The following is a 19,204-nucleotide window of genomic DNA, read 5'->3' as shown; positions in this document are numbered from 1 at the left end:
CAGCGACTTAAGCCGCCCAGCGAGAACCGTCACGGCACAAGTGCAAACAGACGCGCCGGTTAACCTTTGGACGCACTTTTACCCGCGCTGACTGACTCACTCGCTCCCCAGATGGAGATGAATCGTATCGTGGTCGCACCTGTATAAGCTTTCGGTTACCGTGGTCACCTAAGAATTCAAATTAAATTACGTGTTTGTCCTGGTGGTCTTTACTGTGACTGATATATCTAACTGAAGTTCGAGTTGAATTGCAAACATGAAACAAGGAGACTTATTTAGAATCATACATATTCAATCAAACAACATCCCTTGCAAATGTCCACTAGCTAAATGCTAAACACACAATGCAAAACACCACAGTGGCTAACAAAATTAGCATGAATACATATAACCCGTTGAATGTTTTTTTTCCTAACCCCCGCCCTGACACACACAAATGACAAGTTTGTATTCATTTGGTTTTGTGGGAGTGACTTTTTTTTGTTTTCGGAAATTACAGATTTTTTTTTAATCTAAAAAAAAAATTTATTCGTAGAAAAAAATTCAAGGAAAAAAATTGTGTCCCTGAAAGAAAAAAATCTGACTTTTTGTCAAGAAGAAAAACACATTTACCTGTATAAAAGCGTGACTTTAAAGGTAAATAGTATCCGTATTTATTCATCACGCGTTTGTGTTCTATGCAACTCCCTTTGTGACCAGCAGAGGGAGGCAGCAGCTCAGTGATTCATTGTGCTGGTGACTCAAGTAACCTCTGATGATCATAGCTTGACATCTTTTTATGTTTAAATGAGTTGATGGTGATGAAATATTAAAGCCTCGGTCTCTCTTTTGTTAAAATGATCTAATAAATACAATAATTAATTGGTTATACTCTATAAGTCAAAATATTTTTAATATGGAGTTGTAATACAAAGGAGCTAAATTGTAATTTATTACTAAAAGGTAAAAAGTTGAGAAAAATTCACACACACAAACGAAGTAATCCTCGTATTTTAAAACTTATGTGAATAAAATTAATACTGCAAGGAGATCGCATGTCATTTTACAAATATAAGCATTTACATAAATGCATAACATGATCTCATTTAATTCACTTGTATGTATTACCGATTATTATTCATCACAATCACAGGAAAATACTTACTAAAATACTACGTAAATAAAAAGAAAAATTAAGTAATATTTTGAGACTAAAGTTGTTATTTTGACAGGAAAAAAATATTTTTTAATAAATGCAGGAATATTTTGAGAAAAACAGTATTTCCAGGGGAATAATTCCTAAATCCTCCATTAAATTATTCACATATTTTAAAAGTCAGTATTCTTGAAATAGAATATTTTTCAAAACGTCCACATTTGTTGTAATAGTCATGTGTAAAAAGTATATATTTTAAAAATGCATTCATACTACTCATTTAAAACATCATCACATTTTAAATAAAGTCATAATATTAAAAAAGACATACTTTAAAAAAATGAAGTCATGTTAAAAAAAAAATCAAGGCATTTTGAGTTAAGTTTTTCTTAATGTCATGATAGAATCAATTCAACGTGATGGGTGAAGTGTTTATACCACCAGTAATATTTTATGACATTGAGTAAATCCACGGAATCGTGTCGTTTTCTAATCATTAGTTAGCCTTTTTTTTGAACAATTCATAACAATAAAAGTCACCATTTTCTTCCTCCGTCCTCTTCAAAATAAACCTGCCCCACCCCTCTCTGGCCACCCAGGGAAACACTTGTCTCCAAATATACCCATCCGCGCCTTGTTCCAGGCTTGTGTGTCACACGCATGAGGAAGAAGAGGAGGAGGACGTAGAAGAAGAGTTGCACCTCTTCTCCCCAGCCACCTGCACCTGCCTCTCTTGCGCTGTGATGCGCAGACCCCTTTTGGCATGATGATGATGATGATGATGATGATGATGATGAAGAGGACGAGGTCGCGCGCCGATGCCGTGCGCAAAAGCCAGGCAACACCGGCGTTTTGGATATGAACTGAAAAGATTTTTAAAAATGTCTTATAGGGGAATGCGACTGGGATGAAGAAGTTCTAGAAGGACTTGGAAAGACTTGGCTCAAGAGACCAAAGACTGTCGGCCAGCATGACCTCTGCTTGGTTACCTTTGTTCCTCCTCTTCTTTGTGACTCTCAATGCAAGGTGTGTTGTTTATATTCGTTAAAAAATCATACAACAAAATGCATATTAAGACTAAAAAGGAATGTTGGAAAATTTGCCGTAAATGTTGTAGGTAAATTTCCATGGGAAGTTAAGATGGAAAAAATGTTGTCAATTTCACAGACTGGAAAGTTTTCATGCGAATGATTGTGAATTTATGAACAGGCTTTGAATAGAAATGTATTGTAAACATAATTTTTTTGTCGTAAGCAGACATCCATGCAAAAGAGATTCGATTCCAATTTCCAATTCAGTTTTCTATTTCTGGATGTAACTCATCCTTTAAAATATAGTCATGCCTTCAGATACAAATTGCCATTAACCCATTGCAGTCTTCCCATAGAACCCACCCAAAACTATTTGTTGACTTTTTAAAGAAGGAAAATACTCTGCAAAACCTTACTTTAAAAAAAAAAAGTATGAAAATAAAGTACCTGTTTTGGTGCCATTTTCGCTTCAGTACAATGGACATTGTGCTGCTCCATCTGTTGTATGCTCCTTGTCCACCTGGGGGCAGGATAACACAGACATACGGATACACAGTACATGAAGGAAACAATCACACTTGTTCAGTAAGCCGCAGTAACATTCGTGGTTCTTCACAGAGGACAAATAATATGTATATATATGCCTGTATGTATTGTTTTAATTCTAAGTCAGAGCATCCTTTACTGATCCCAGGAGAGGAGCAATACATGGGTTAAAGATGCATACACTAAATATTGAAGGAATGGTAAAAATTACCAATTCGTCAATGGATGAGCGTACGGATTCCATCCAATAGGTACGTCTGTGTGTTTAGGTATGTGATGTCCGACTACAAGGAGGACTACGAGGATGCGATGGTCCATCCGATGTTGTCATCCAAATCTCAGCAGTCGGATGGCACAAAAATCCTCAACGGGCTACTCAAGAATTACGACCACAAGCTCAGGCCCGACATTGGAGGTAATTATTAAGATTGTTGTTATTATTTGATAATAATCATAACGTCAACTCCCACACCCAAGGAGCTATGTTGAAGTGAGATGAGGAGTTTCATTTGGATTAAAGTAGGGCTTTTGCTGCCAAGGAACTACGGTGAAGTGAGATGAGGAGTTTCATTTGGACAAACGCTGCACTTTGCTACTATCTTGTGGCATCTTGCTTTTCATTTATAGGTTCCCGGATGGTCTGGCTCCCCTCTGTATGAATCCCAAAATATAAATCAGGGTTGCATGATGTGAGAACATCGCAAATTGAAGCCAATCAAATGCACAATTGCAATTTCATCGCCATGGCGACACACCTTGCCCTGTCAGAAGCTCTCCCACAGATGACACTGATTGATTGACTCATTCATCCACTTTCATTGCTGTTATTTACACGCAATTACTCAATCCCAGATGCTCTCCGTGAACAAACCACTCCGTTCTGGATCTTGCGAGACTGCCGTGTGGGGGGCATTCGAAACTGTTCTGTTGGTCAGTTTGATGATTGAGGACCCCCGATGAAAAGACGTACACTTCCACGTTAGCATCTGGAGCTAGCTGCTAATCAGCCAGCTAGCTGTCACCTGGTCAGATCACACATTTGTAATCTAAGCAGTCTCCGGCTAACATGAGAAGCTAAATAAGGCTTGAGGAGCCGACGATAAGAAGAAAGGAGCGTTAGCACGGAGCGCCGATGCGGATTTGGAACTGGGAGTCGCGGCTTGGAGTTTGAAGCGGATTATGTGGGACAGGAGAAGTGAACTAATCTCTTTTCGTCAGTGGATGCTACAGCTTCGTGTTTGCTTTCAAAACTTAGCTTTTAGCAGACGTGTGCACATTTTCACCTCTGATCCACTGGTGAAAGGACACTTTGATCCTCTCCTCTTTCATCTATAACTGCTTCAGACAACAAAGTGTATGCAGAAAATTGATGAAGATTGCACGACTGCCTGTGTCCTATGTGTTGTGTTGTGTTTTTTTTGTTATTTTGACTTCAAAATGGCGCCGCGAGAGTGGCTGCCTTTCCAGCAGCTCCCATATTTTGTTGTTCTACTTCTTCCTTTCATAACTTTGCTGCTGTGAATTGGGAATTTCTCCATTGCGAGACTAATAAAGGGTTTCTTATCTTATCTTATATTAAATAGCCAACGTCATCTTTTAATTCTTCTTTAGTGTGGAGTAAATCATGTTTCGCGCTTATTGCTTTTATTTTGGAAGGTTTCTAGTTCCTGTTGGTTTCATAGGCCAACCCAAGCAACATTTTGTCGACAAAGGAGTATGATTAGTATTTGTTATGTAATGAGAAACACTCGCAAGAAGCTGCTATAAATTACAACTCACACCCGATTGATGCCATACACAGCCGTGTTAGCATGTAGAGCGAGCCACGAACTCGCCGGCTATCCTCGGGTGTCCTGAGGAAAACACTGAAGCGTTTCTTTCTTGATTTTCCACTCCGTTTGATCTTTTATTGAAAGAAGAAAAGAAAAAGAAAAGCAAAGTTAATCCACCTGCTTTGATGAGTTTTTATTGGAAATCAAAAGGTTGGATTTTCCTGCGGTCTGAGAAGGAGACCCAGAAAGAAAAAGAAAGAAGATTCTGCCTTTCTCTTGCTCGTACTGAGTGGAATCGATCAGCTTGAACCTCCGCGTTAATGACGAAATTAACGCACATTGCTCTCCTTTCTATACAACATACAAACACACTCGCAATATGTGAAACACGTGACAGAAGTAATGCTTTGGATCAAGGAGATGGACAGAACGCGATATGCTTTGGATCATGAGCTTTTTTTCCCCCTTTCGAGGATAGTTGTTTTGGATCAATCGTGTACATGGACTGCTAAATGTTGGGATGTAGGATGTTGCATGCCTTGGAGTATGAACGCTTCCCTTTTATAGATATTTCACACATGATGTGGTATGTGTTGAGTCATCATGAGCTGTCCCTTTCATTGCTAGATTGCCAGGTATTGGCCATTTGATGTGGTATGCTTTGGAACACGAGTTGTCCTTATACATACAGTACATTTTATCCAAGATTGGCTTGATGACCGGTGGGCACGTTAAGTGGCGAATGTTCTCTTGGCCTTATGCGGTGCCTCACATTGTGTGTCCATCCATCAATCCGGTTTGTCACAAAAATATACACAAGTGGCCAACGTGAATGTCACTCTTAATTAATTAGAATTCTCATCCTTCTCAACAGTGAAGCCAACGGTCATCGACGTGGACATTTTTGTCAACAGCATCGGACCCGTGTCCTCCATTAATATGGTAAGTCACGACACATCCGTGGTTAATAATTTTGATTTTGATTTATTTTGAAGGCTCAGAAATTGCCTTTGATGACAACAAGCCTATGTTGTTGTTGTTTTTTTTTTTTGAGTATTATGAGCTCTCCCTTTTTAGTTTTTTTCTGTTACTACAAAAAAAAAAAACCTCTACAAAAGAAGTGAAAATTTTCCTTTGGCAGAGTTTTGTCGATGTATCAGTGAGGCTGATCAATCACTTCCCAGCCTCATGCCCGTCTCCATCTAATGGGGAAACTATGCCATAGATTAGCTGTCTGGAAATGTCTCGTCCTTTATAAAATCTCCCTGCACAAATGCACTCTCACACCGGCAACCATTTCTTCGGTCTGCCATTATATGCGTGATAATGTCCCATTTTTCTTGTTCCAATCCCCGGGGCGGCGCACAATTAAAACCTTTACACCCTACAAAAAACACTAAACCGAACCTACGTGTTTTACAATTTTTGAAAATTGTGGATGTCGCATTATTCCAGCATTTTTTTATTTTCAATCACTCAAAATGTTCAGCGGCATCTGTGCTATCCATACATATATAGTTTATATTAATTCTTTGGGATTTTTTTGCCCTTTATGGACAATAAAACCGACTACCGACTGCTGTCAGGCTGCTGAATAAAAATAACAATAATAATAATAATAATAATAATAATTAAATGATGTGAAAGACAATTGTAAATAGCACTGCGATTTATCCATTTTGTGTTTATATTGTTTTTTTTTTCTTCTTTCCACCTACATTCGTGCTGCTGGAGGCTGTAAATTTCCCCAGTGTGGGACAAATAAAGGATATCTTAAAAGCAGTACTGTGCTATGACACTTCAAAGAAATATATATATATATATTTCTTTGAAATATATATATATATAAAATCTGAATTGAAAGATGTCATCTCACACAAGTAGAGCCTTGAAAATGTCACTGAAAAATTCCCAAAAATAATTTTGGGATGGAAAAAAAAAATTATGGAAGTGACCTTTTTCATGACAATGTAACAGCATACAATTTCTAGGAAATGTTTTGAGGTGTGATAACTGTCATTTATTAATATTTTGAAAAGGAAAAGTCACAACAACCATGTAGAATTTACAACACGGGGCTGCCGTCCTCTGCCGAGTCGGGGCTGCTCTCCTCTGCCGAGTCAGAGCTGCCGTACTCGGTGGTGTCGTCGGCGTCCCCGGAAGCGTCCGAATCCGAACCGTCGCTTTCGGTTTCCCAAAGGGCATCAAGCACCTCCGTTCCGCTGTACCTTTTCGCCATGTTCGTCTCTCACCATCCAACTCACTCTTGTGGTTGTGCCGATTGATCGAATACAAATCACTGCTACCTGGCCGCCTTGACCAATTGCGCACCGTACTTTCAAATGACAACCAAACCGAGACGGACCAAACAGTGGAATTCAAAAAAGCTGCTGGGTACCCAACATAACCTTATTTTTTTGCAAAAGAAAAAAAAAGTTGTGTCTGGAGGTCCCAACCAAGCCCTACTGGCAATCCCGACCGGAATTGTTCATGTAAAATGCATCGGTTTGAAGTCTCCTGCAAAAAGGCAAACTCATTTGCGATCCTCCGGCGTCACCTAAAGTTGCAAAATTGGAATGACCTCAACCCAACAATGTGGCATGCATATGTCTGTCCAAGCGAAAACAAAGCGGTTGACGTAAAAATCGCGTGAAATGTATGTTTACACATTAGGTTTACGATGCGTTCAAAACTATGAATTATAATGGGTCTCTATGGTGCAAAATATGTAAATTGTAGAAATTACGGAATCAAAACCTTTTTTATTATTGCTGCAATGCCTGAGAATTATCAGCCGGTGACGTCATGAAATGTCGGCCATTTTAGAACCCCCCCCCCTTTAAGTTTCAGCTCTCTCGTGTTTTTCCGAATGCCTTTGCTTTGATTCAAAGACGAGAATACGCCATGATTTTGCATTTAGCGTAAACGTTCCACTATGAGGGTTTTAAAGGTCATCAGCGCCCCGTGCTCCCCATTATTGTCGGCGTGCTTGTAATTAGCCTGCTACTTGAGCACTTTTGCCCAAAGGTCAAACGCAACATGAAAATATTTGGAAAGCTGAAGGGAAGCCAAAAGGAACGGTTGCCATGGCAATGTTCTGCTTCCTTGTCTCACGTGGTCAAATAATCATAGTAATTCAAGCCTCTCGAATCATGGCAAATTGTCACGCTGGAGGTCCAGCTTTCCAGGGGTGCTACTGAGTGAACAATGGCTGATTCAAACCGAAATGGGCAACTTCCTGGACAATTTTGAGCACGGAGACTTTTTCTTGTGTCAAGTTATGAGACATATTTCTACCAAAATGTTTTGTTTATTGCTGAAACTAGCATTGGGTTGCTATTTTTTTTTCTTCCTCAAACTTTCCCATGGGGTCTACTTTCATATTAAAATGGAAAACTCCCTGTTCAATTTCAAGCATGGCTCGACAAGTCCACTGAATATTGTGTTGACTTTCATGGTCCATGAGACTTTTTTTGTGCGTCAGTTTAGAATTGACTTGTTCACCCAATTTTGTGTCAATTGTTCAAACTGGTGTCAGGGACTAATTTTTGTCTTCCTACGTCGGGTCTTCCAGGAATACCAAATCGACATCATCTTTGCGCAGACGTGGACCGACAGCCGTCTGCGCTACAACAGCACCATGAAGATCTTGACGCTCAACAGCAACATGGTGGGCCTCATCTGGCTGCCCGACACCATTTTCAGGAACTCCAAGAATGCCGACGCCCACTGGATCACCATGCCCAATCAGCTGCTCAGAATATGGAACGACGGCAAGATACTTTACACCTTGAGGTAAACAAATTTCACCTGGCATAGCAAAATGAGTCCCACGTCGTGCAGGTGCGTTCCGAGATACAAAGCAATCAGTCGGTCAAACTTGTACCTCCTTCATTGATTAAAAGCGCCATTTTGTTTGCTGTTTTCGCACTCATTTTAATAATTCGACATTGTCGTGAGGTAAGATTCCAAACAATCCCCATGAGCTCAGGAACAGGAACAGTTGCTATGCTATCTTTCCAAGTTCATGAACTCCAAAATACCCTGAAATGGTCTTTTGTCATTCATTCAAGTAGCATAGTGCATCATCATCACAGATACCTACCACTTTAGCAACATGGCTAACCATCGTGCCTGCTTGGCGGCCATGTTGACAGGGGCGATTTTCCCATCAGGCCATATGTGGACATTGAAAATAAGTCATACCTTGGTCTTCTCTCGACCGATCTACATGACCTTCACGTTTTTGTCAACACCAGAGTGTGTGCTGTCAATATGGCGTGTCTACGATGATGCTAAGCTAGGTGGGTCAAAGCGAATTTCATGTATGCAGAGGATAAGAAAACCAAAGGATGCCCTCGCTTTGTGAACTGGGAGTAACATTTCACAGGTAAAACTATTTGTGTGGCTTTTTTTATTGTGTATATTGACAGCACACACTCTGGTGTTGACAAAAACGTGAAGGTCATGTAGATCGGTCGAGAGACGACCAAGGTATGACTTATTTTCAATGTCCACATATGGCCTGATGGGAAAATCGCCCCTGTCAACATGGCCGCCAAGCAGGCACGATGGTTAGCCATGTTGCTAAAGTAGTAGATATCTGTGATGATGATGCACTATGCTACTTGAGACACGCAGCTCAAAGTGTGGGGGAGGGGGGCTAAACTATCAATATCTGTGGCAGTGATGAAATGGGTAATAATAATAATATGTGTATCGTAACACATTGGTTGCTATAATCACTGGAAAGCTGAGATCATTCTCTTTTTCATGATGCCAAGATCTTCTTTTTGAAATCTAGATCACTTTGATTCATTTCGCTATGCCGGGACACAAATACGTACACTGATGTGTGCGCATCTAATTGAAAAGGGTTTCCGTGGCAACCTCATCCTTACATTCATTTCAATGGGACAAAATGAAAAGTGGCCACTACCTTTTTAATATTTTAAATTTAATGACGTTGGTCGTAAATGAACTAAAGCACTCCATGCTTTCAAGGTCTTTTACGTGACCCGTAACTCCCAACTAATTTATCAGCCGCTCACAATTTTGAAGACAATTTCCTGTGTGAGTCAGAGAAAATGTGCCCCTGCTCCCCCCACCGTTGGTAATTAACAACAACAAAAATCCAGTGACTGTACCATATCTCATCTCTTTGCACTTCATTTAACTTCTTTGTGAGGTTCACCTCGACCCCGCTCGACATCAACAAGGCACGGTCGCGTTGCGCCGGGCTCGTGTACCTTGAGAATTTGCTTTTATGCTGATTTTAAGGGCTTAAGATTGCAGTGAGATTGCACAAGAAGCGGGCGATGAAATGTCAGCAGGTATGAAATGCCTTGACGTGGCGGGAGCAAACAAAGATGACATTTGTTCCAGCTTTCACCAGGGTAGGAAGGAAATCACGTTTTTTTTTTTTTTTTAATTCTTTTAATTTTTTATTTTTGAAGGTTCAAAACCGTTAAGGCTTTACTTTGGAGAAGCTACAAAGTCGATTTGGAATTTATTTTTTAAACCTTGAGAGGAAGAATCATAGCAATGTCATTTTATTTCTAGCCAGGTCTTCAGAGCAAAATTTCTTACAACCAAACTTCGACGAGCAACGCTGGTTTGTGGCGATCTCACATATTAATACAGTAAAAAAACCCAAGCCAAATTATTTGCGTGGCCACACTTGTAACAGCACTCTTTTTTTTTGCTTCAATTTCATGGATATTGTGCTGCTCATGTGGTGTCTGTGCCTTGACCACATGGGATCAGTATAACGCAGTAATATTAATTATTCTTCGCAGAAGATAAAGAATATATGCCTGTGAGCACATGTCTACACGTGGTGTCCGTCGTGAAATATCCATTGCTTGAAGGGTTTTAACATCAATGCTATGCGTAGCCTATTTATGGCTTTTTTTCCATGATGCGTCCACAATAAGCTAGCAGACTCACTCCCATTTTGAATTTTTGTCAAAGTCAAAGGAAAAATTCGGACAAATGACATATTTTGAAAGGAACGCCCAACTTGTCGTTGCAGACTGACCATAAACGCAGAGTGCCAGCTACAGCTGCACAACTTTCCCATGGACGAACACTCGTGTCCACTTATCTTCTCCAGCTGTGAGTATGGATAATTAACTTTTTCATTTTATTGTATTCCATTTAGTGAAATCTACACACACGCACACAATTTAATTGAACCATGTCTAATTTATTTCTACTCGAAACAAATTACTTTTTGTTTTGTTTTTTGTTTTTTTTTTGGTCACCGTAGTCCTTTACTTTGTTTCCTATTGAATTGTGCACCTGTGAAGTGTGTCTTTGGTCTCGCGAGTAATTAGATTTTTTTTTTCGAACAAAAGGACGCGCTTTGTGCTATGTAAATAAAGGTGCTTTTTAAAGGGCTCCTCAAAGGAGGCGCTTGGGTGTAAATGAATGGCCTCACACTATTCCACGCCTGGGGAACGCTTCGGAACAAGCGGTCGCCTGCTGTAATGAAAGCCGGCGGGGGAGAAACTCAAAGCCATTTACCTGTACTTAAGGAAGTCAGCCGATGAGACAGCCGTCTCCGTGGTAACCACTCCATCCTCTTCGCGTGGCGTCTATCCCATAGAGTTGGGGGGCGACGTGCCTCTGGCGCTGGTCCACTAATCAACTCATTACAATGCAGATATGAAGCCCGCTTGGACGTAGAGCAATATGGTAGATGGCGTATACCGTGAGCACGTTAGCATCTAGCATAATGGCATCTATCCTCATTTGAAACGTGACTGTGAGGCAAGATGGAAAATCCTGATCCATCTGCCGAAGCCGTTTCTTTGTTATGATTCTTGTTAACAATAGTATGTTTACAGTTGGCATGGTAACTTAACAGTTATACGTTAGCATACCAGCTGTTAGCATGTTAGCGTCACTCCTTTGTGCATTTTGATGTGGTTGTAAGTCTAAGACTTGATTTTTTTTTTTAACAAGGATGTGTACAGGCTAACAGTTGAAATGTTAGCCTACCCACTGTTAGCATGTTAGCGTCACTCCTCTGCATTTTGATGAGGTTGTAAGTCTCAGACAGTGAAATAATCATTGTTTCTAATTGAAGAAATTATACAGTAGCTGGCATAGCAACTGTTGGCACGTTAGCATCTAGCATCTGTTCTCACGCGCTGTGTTTTGGAACCGTTGCAGACGGGTACCCGCGAGACGAGATGGTCTACAAGTGGAGGAGGAACTCGGTGGAGGCGGCGGACCAAAAGTATTGGCGCCTCTACCAATTTGACTTCATGGGTCTCAGGAACGCTACCGAAATCATCAAGACCACAGCAGGTACTTGAGATCCAAAGCCCAAAAGTCCAAAACGTCACACAGATTCGAACAGTTCCAAAAGTGGAGACATTAGCCATCGGAATGATGGCTAAAGGTCGGTAAGTGTTTTGGGATTTTTGGTGCGGGCTTGCGCCCCCTGCAGGTGACTACATGGTGATGACGGTGTACTTTGACCTGAGGAGGCGAATGGGCTACTTCACCATCCAGACGTACATCCCCTGCATCCTCACCGTGGTCCTGTCCTGGGTCTCCTTCTGGATCAAGAAGGATGCCACACCAGCCAGGACCGCTTTGGGTCAGACGAGACTTTCAACCCTCAACCTTCTTTGAAACTATATCCCTGTCTTCAACTACTAATTTGCAATGCTAACACAGTCTTAAACCGCTTACTTGAAACCCTACCGTTGATTTAAATCCCTAATTTGATCCAAGATCAAACCTTCTTCTATCCCTGATTTGAAACCCTAATCCAAGACCAAAAACACCCTAACTTGAAACCCAACCCCTGTCTTGAAACTCTCGTTTGAAACGTCGGGTCAGACTTTGAACACACATTTGAAACATTCACATTTGATTGAAACCCATAACTAAGATTGCCCGCTCATTTTGATTTTGAAACCGCATTTTGAAATTCTAACCCTGGTAGGAGAACCAAATTTGAAACCCTACCCCGTGTTTGAAAGTCTAATTAGAAAGCTATAGCCTTGCTTGAAACCAAGACCATAAACTTGAAACCCAGGGGGGTCCAGGTGCTTCCTGTAAACAGGCCAGCGTAAAGCAAAAAGGAAACGGTGGCATGCAGGCCCAAAATAGCCGGGGCCAACTTGTTGCCATGGCGACGTGGGTGTACAGGCGAGGGAGCGATGTAGGAAAGAATCGCGTGCAGATGTTCCAGGAAGACCGGATGACGTTAAATAGATCCAAATAGAACGGAAGTCATTCATAAAAGTGCTCCAGCAGAGCTTTTAGCCGTTTCGGCGTGACGAAAGGGCATTCAGAACCCTGCCTGCTGCCCGAAGACGGCTGGGTTAGGCTCCCACATGCCCGCGAACCCTCGCAGGGGGAGGCAGCGCGTTCGAAAAGGAATGGCTGGATCCTAGGGTTTCAAAGAATGGTTCGGCCAGACACAGCCCCGAAACTCGACTTTGAAACGTTTTGCGACTCCCCCTGCAGGCATCACGACGGTGCTGACGATGACCACGCTGAGTACGGTGGCGAGGACGTCTCTGCCGCGCGTGTCCTACGTGACGGCCATGGACCTTTTCGTCACCGTCTGCTTCCTGTTCGTCTTTGCCGCCCTGATGGAATACGCCACCCTCAACTATTACTCCAGCTGCACCCGCGCGCCAACCTGCATAGACCGGAAACGCCATGTAAGTTTGCCACGCCTTACCACTGTTCAGGTTTCGAGCACAGCTTTGAATTGCAAGGTAGGTTTTGAAATTGAGCGATCAAACTTGTTTTCGAGTTTTCAACGGGGAGTTCTAACCAGGGTTTGTGTTTCATTAGTTGGAGTTTCAAATGAGAATTTCAAGACATTTTTACGGATTCAAATTACGGTTTCAAAGAAGGGTTAGGGTTTCAAATTAGGATTTGAAGTTAGGATTTTAAAACGGCATTATTGTTTCAAATTAAGGTTTCAAGAAAGTGTTAGGGATTCAAATAAGGGTTTTGTGGAAAGGTTCAGGTTTATAAACTAGGGTTATGATTTTAAAATAGAGTTTTAAGACATTCCTAGGGTTTCAAATCAGGGTTTCAAACAAGGGTTATGGGTAACCAAAATTAGGGTTTTGTTAAAGGGTGTTTGTTTCATATTGGGGTTTTGTGAAATGTTATGTTGTGTTTGAACGTTCAGGCTTTAAGAGGGTCTCAACTTCAGGGTTAAAACAAGAGTTAGGGTTTCAAATTAGAATTTCAAACAAGTGGTAGGGTTTTGTGAGAAGTGTAATGTTTGAAATTAGGGTTTCCCACAAGGTTTGGCCTTCAAAGAACAGTTTCAAATTAGAACTGCGGTTTCGAGCTGGAGTGAAGTAGGCGCATGTCTTGTTTCCAGAACTACTCGGTCCTGGACGCAAGGCGGCCTCCTCACACGGTGGTGGCCCTGAACAACGCCACCTACTGGCAAGACTTGGACGACACGTGCGCATCGCAGTGTCTGGACGGCAAAGACTGCGGCGCCTTCTTCTGTTGCTACGACGACTGCAGAGACGGCGCGTGGCGGAGGGGCCGCGTCCAAGTCGACCTGCTGGATCTGGACGCCTATTCCAGGGTCTTTTTCCCCACCTCCTTCCTCCTGTTCAACGTGGTCTACTGGGTGGGCTATCTCTACCTTTAGCGTTGCCTGATCGTGACATCAGACGGGCGTCGAACGATGGCCATCCCAAAGATAGGAACAATGACAACACACCCCTGTTGGGCTGTGTGCCTACGGCGGCGCTAAGCTAGTAGGGGCAAAGGCGTCAGCAAGAACTCCCCCATCCCAAAAATGGGAATATCCTTTTCCCAGGTAAAATTGTTTTGGTGGATTGTTCTCAAAATGTTCAGTAGCAATAGTGCACGTTTTGGCATTAACAAAAAAAATGTAAACCTCATGGAAATCGGTTGAGAAATAAGCAAGTCAAGTTTCATGCCTTTGATGGGAACGTCCTCCCCTGCAAACATGGCCGCCACATACGGATGTTGGTTCAGTAGCAGGGTATACTTTCCTTGTCCGCCAACAATAGGTGAAAATTGATAAAATATCGATACCATATTTTCAAAAACTGCTTGAATCGACTTACAAAAAGTTTTGACTGTTAAATTTCCGTTTTGGGATTTCGAGGTTAGGATTGGGGTTCGAGTCATTGCTAGGGTTCCAGCCTAAAGTCCGTGGTTTAGGGTTGGGATTAGAGGCTAGGGTTTGTGTTTTACGAGCTAAATTAAGCGTGACTAAGGTAAATAGCTCACTGATTTGCTCATTAGCTATAATGGTAGCTTGTACAAAATGTCTTGCTGACAAACATTTTTTTCTTCTAATTGTCTACTTAATAAATGGGGAGTTCAAGCCCTACCTAGCTAATAGTAGCCAGTCGCCTAATTGCCTTGCTAACATGTTTGGGTCAAAAATAATATTTTTTTCAATTAGTAGCCGACTTAATAGAACACTTTGGGCCGGAATGATCATGTTTTTTACAATCAAGCACAATTTTTTTTTTAAATCAGAAATATCATCAGACTTGGCGGCATGGTGACCAACTGGTTAACATGTCTGCCTCACAGTGGAGAGGTGAATGGTTCGATTCCAGCTGCGGCCTTCCTGTGTGGAGTTTGCATGTTTCCTCCCACATTCCAAAAACATGCATGGCAGGCCGATTGAGCACTCGTAATTGTCCTTAGGTGTGATTGTGAGCGTGAATGGTTGTTCGTCTCTGTGTGCCCTGTGATTAGCTGACAACCAGTTCAGGCTGGACGCCGCCCACTGCCTCAAGACAGCTCGGATAGGCTCCAGCACGCCTTGTGAGGATAAGCGGATCACAAAATGGATGGATGAATGATTGTACTTATTTAGCTTGTATTTTCAATAATATTAATTTTTTTTAAAAAACTGAAAATGAACAATATGGCCACCCCCCTCTCCCCTCCCTCTCTATTTTGGTGGGGCTCACGGTCGGGACCGGAGACTAATTTGTCCTTTCTAAATCATTGTAAATACATCGTTAATAATGTCCTAACTATCAATCGGCCCCCAAATTGTACGTGGACTATTGCTTGGGCGCACTTCAACCTCTTAAAACATGACAAAACAATTAGCTTTTCCACGAGAAAATGAGCAGCTTACGTGCTGTTTCTGTCTGTTTTCTTTAATAAGACACCACGATACGCAATGCAGTCAAGGACGAGGCTTACAGTTGATTCTCTCCAGGCTCAGATTAGGAGTTAGCCAACAGAAGCACACGCTTACCAACCGGAGATGGTTCGCATTGATTCGTTTACATCGTATGTCCATCTTTAGACAGCAAGACGATGGTTCAACGTTTGAATCCGACATTAGGGCATTCAAACCATTCTCGGTGCCTTCACGTCCTTTGCACACCATGTTGGACACAAAAATTCAGAGCAGCGGGAAATGTTTTGCCCCATGTCATAGCGTCTGGCCTGGCTTTGTTGGTCTGTAGCGACCATAAAAGTCCGTCTTTGAACAGACTTTCAGGGATATTGCGCCTGATTCATTGATGCGCCGAAGAATATAGAATATATCACAAATGTTCAATGTCATTTCAGCATTATTTTTTTATTATTATTTTTATTATTTATTTATTTTATTATTTTATTTTATATTTTTTATTATTTTTATAAAGTGCCGGTGAGTCTCAATTTATAATTATATATATATATAGCTAACAATGCATCTGTTCAGAATGATCATTTCATTGAGAGAATTTTGTAAAAAAAAAATTATATTATATGTAATTATAATTATATAATAATTATAATATATTATATTTATATATAATATATATATATACATGTATATATATTTTTTTTTTTACAAAATTCTCTCCATGAAGTGATAATTCTGAACAGATGCATTGTTAGCTAATGCTAGTCTCGTCAAAAATCAGGGAAATGCGAATTAATACAAACAAACTTTATAGTATGCTGTAAAGTTTCTACAGTTGTTGGCAGCGTGGCATACTTTTAGTGATAGTTAATATATTTAAAATGTAGGCATACGTGGAGGGTGTTATAGGAATATTATGAGGAGACGTTTGACGTGCTATAGCGAAACTAGGCTAAAGTCCATCGTCTCATTATTCTTAATGATGAGTATTATTTTTACATATGCTATGTTTTTACTAATTGTTTGTTGTTGTTGTTGTTGTTTGGTTTTGCTCAGTCTTTTAAGGCACGATTCATAAATAATAGAACACAGCACACTACACTTAGCCTGAGTTTGCTAGCTAGCTACTAGTAGCATGTTGCTAAAACATGCCTCACAAATATTCTTTTTAACTGTCACACTAATTAAATCCTTGACTTTCAATGCCCTCCTGAGTATCAAGAGGTTATCAAGATAAATACCCAGCTGAGTTGTGGCCAGTAGCCTAAAATGCATTGCTAACATTGTTGCTTTCAAATTTGATCAAGTTTCAAATAATACTCAACACCTGCCTGAGAATGTCTACTATTACCATTATTGTATTATATACAGTATCTATGTATATTGACATAGACTTTATAAATAGTATTCTCTAAACAAACAAAAAAAAAGAGACGTTACCAAAGGAAATAGATAGCCGAGTTGCTAAATGTCTGGTAGTCCGAAAATATAAGTATTTTGTCAGAATACTAGTTGAAGACAACACCCTCTTGAAATCATCTACTAATGGCGTAATTAGAAAGAATGAGACATTACCAACGTAACTATCTAGCTAACTTGCTAATAGTAGCCGGTAGTCAAACAATTGTTATTTCATATTTCATTCATAGCTAACATATTTTGGGTCAAAATTTTGCATTTCAAACATTAGGCCTTAAAGCTCAAAACGCTCCTGAGAACATCTACTGTTCATTGTTTGCGCACTTCTTTCACATTAGGTTGTTATGAAATAAATACCACGTTTAAAATAATAAAAAAATTAAATATAGCATAGAATTTTTATCAACAAATAGTTAATTTAAAAAAAAAAGAAAAAGAAACATTTTTGGGGCATGTTTAAAAAAAAATAGTGTGAAAATAAACCAAAGACGCTTCATGAATTCATTAGTAGCACAAAGTATGTCAGTATGTTGTTTTCAAATATTCAGTGGAGTTCCGTGGGCGTTGGAATGGGCTACTTAGCTTAGTGTTGCTACGTGATGGCTTTTTTTTTTTGTTTTGTTTTTTTGTGTAAGCGTAACTTTTGATTGTCACTTAAAGCAATAGGCTCCCACGGGAATTTAGTAGGTTGTGCCCCCAAATAAATAAGTAACAGTATTGCAGATGTTTGTTTCCTGGAGACATCTTTTGGGAGCACAAACATGCCAAACCTTACTCGCCAGGGTCAAAGGTCACAGGTGGATATCCAGTCAGCAAAATTGGTCTGGCCCAGCTCTGGGGCAGACACGGCACGTACACTTGGCCCACATACCTCAATGAATGATGGTCCTGCAGAGGCCCACGTCTGGCATCCATGATGTGGGCCGCATTCGGCCCAGATCTGAGCCGCATTGTAAAACTATATCTGGCCCGACACTGGGCCAGAACAGGTTCCTGATATCAGCCTGAATTCAATCTCAACTAAGCCACATCTTTCATGAGCCATATTTGACCCACATTAAAAAAAAGTCTCAAAAACGACTGTTATAAAAATATGTTTATTGTCATAATTTGTGAACCTCACATACAGTATAACTCCACATACACTGGAAAAATGCACTTTTCTTTATTTAACAGTGAACACAAAGTCAAAATTGGGATGCAGCTTACTATTGAACGGTATTTTTCTGTCCATCAAATTGTTGCGCTCTCCATGTCCTCTTTTCTTCTCATGCTCTCCTTCCTGTCACCATCCCGATCAGGAGCCAGATGTAGCCATCTTTTTATTGTGTCATCAATTTCCTGGTCTGAGGCCCAAGATGTTAGGCTGTTAGGGCTCAAAGCGGCTGTAAGAACTGTAAAAAAACAAGAATGGACTGTGTGTTATGAAGTATCTGGTTTGTATTGCAGCAAACGGAATCATAATTAAATTCATTGTATTTCAGTGCTGAAAGGATTCTTTTTGGCAGCACCTCTGACTGTTCAATCACCTACATTTTCACAAGTGATGTGTCGGCCAAAAACGCCTTACTATATATACATGGTCGTTTTTTTCGGGCTAAAAACGCCTTACTATACATGGTCGTTTTTTTCGCGCTAAAAACGCCTTACTATACATGGTCGTTTTTTTTGGCAAAAAACACCTTACTATACATGGTCGGTTTTTTCGGCAAAAAACGCCTTACTATACATGGTCGTTTTTTTCAGTTAAAAACGCCTTACTATACATGGTCGGTTTTTTTTCGGAAAAAAACGCCTTGCTATACATGGTCGTTTTTTGCGGCAAAAAACGCCTTACTATCCATGGTCGTTTTTTTTCGGCTAAAAACGCCTTACTATACATGGTCGGTTTTTTCCGGCTAGAAACGCCTTACTATACATGGTCCTTTTTTTCTGTCGTTTTTTTCGGCAAAAAACACCTTACTATACATGGTCGTTTTTTCGGCTAAAAACGCCTTACTATACATGGTCGTTTTTTTTCGGCAAAAAACGCCTTGCTATACATGATCGTTTTTTTCGGCAAAAAACTCCTTACTATACATGGTCGTTTTTTTCCGGCTAAAAACGCCTTGCTATACATGGTCGTTTTTTGCGGCAAAAAACGCCTTGCTATACATGGTCGTTT

At 40.6% G+C, this 19,204-nt stretch overlaps 1 protein-coding gene across 2 annotated transcripts; it reads left to right on the top strand.

Annotated features, from left to right (window-relative positions):
* The first annotated feature begins 1,696 nt into the window (after positions 1-1,696).
* Positions 1,697-14,488, top strand: LOC127605886 (gamma-aminobutyric acid receptor subunit gamma-3). 2 transcript variants are annotated; one of them, XM_052073745.1, is made up of 9 exons: positions 1,697-2,161; positions 2,982-3,127; positions 5,359-5,426; positions 8,059-8,279; positions 10,519-10,601; positions 11,664-11,801; positions 11,944-12,096; positions 12,975-13,174; positions 13,855-14,488. In XM_052073745.1, exons 1-9 carry the CDS (start codon positions 2,106-2,108, stop codon positions 14,134-14,136), a joined length of 1,347 nt encoding a protein of 448 aa, XP_051929705.1. In that variant the 5' UTR covers positions 1,697-2,105; the 3' UTR covers positions 14,137-14,488. The 2 variants fall into 2 exon arrangements, with proteins under 2 accessions (XP_051929705.1, XP_051929706.1); XM_052073746.1 differs by lacking the exons at positions 1,697-2,161; positions 2,982-3,127 and adding an exon at positions 4,332-5,119.
* Positions 14,489-19,204: the final 4,716 nt, after the last annotated feature.

Source organism: Hippocampus zosterae, chromosome 8 (genome assembly GCF_025434085.1).
Source record: "Hippocampus zosterae strain Florida chromosome 8, ASM2543408v3, whole genome shotgun sequence".
NCBI classification, from domain to species: domain Eukaryota; kingdom Metazoa; phylum Chordata; class Actinopteri; order Syngnathiformes; family Syngnathidae; genus Hippocampus; species Hippocampus zosterae.
Note: the sequence above shows the minus strand (reverse complement) of the source record. Positions and strands in the feature narration are given on the sequence as shown.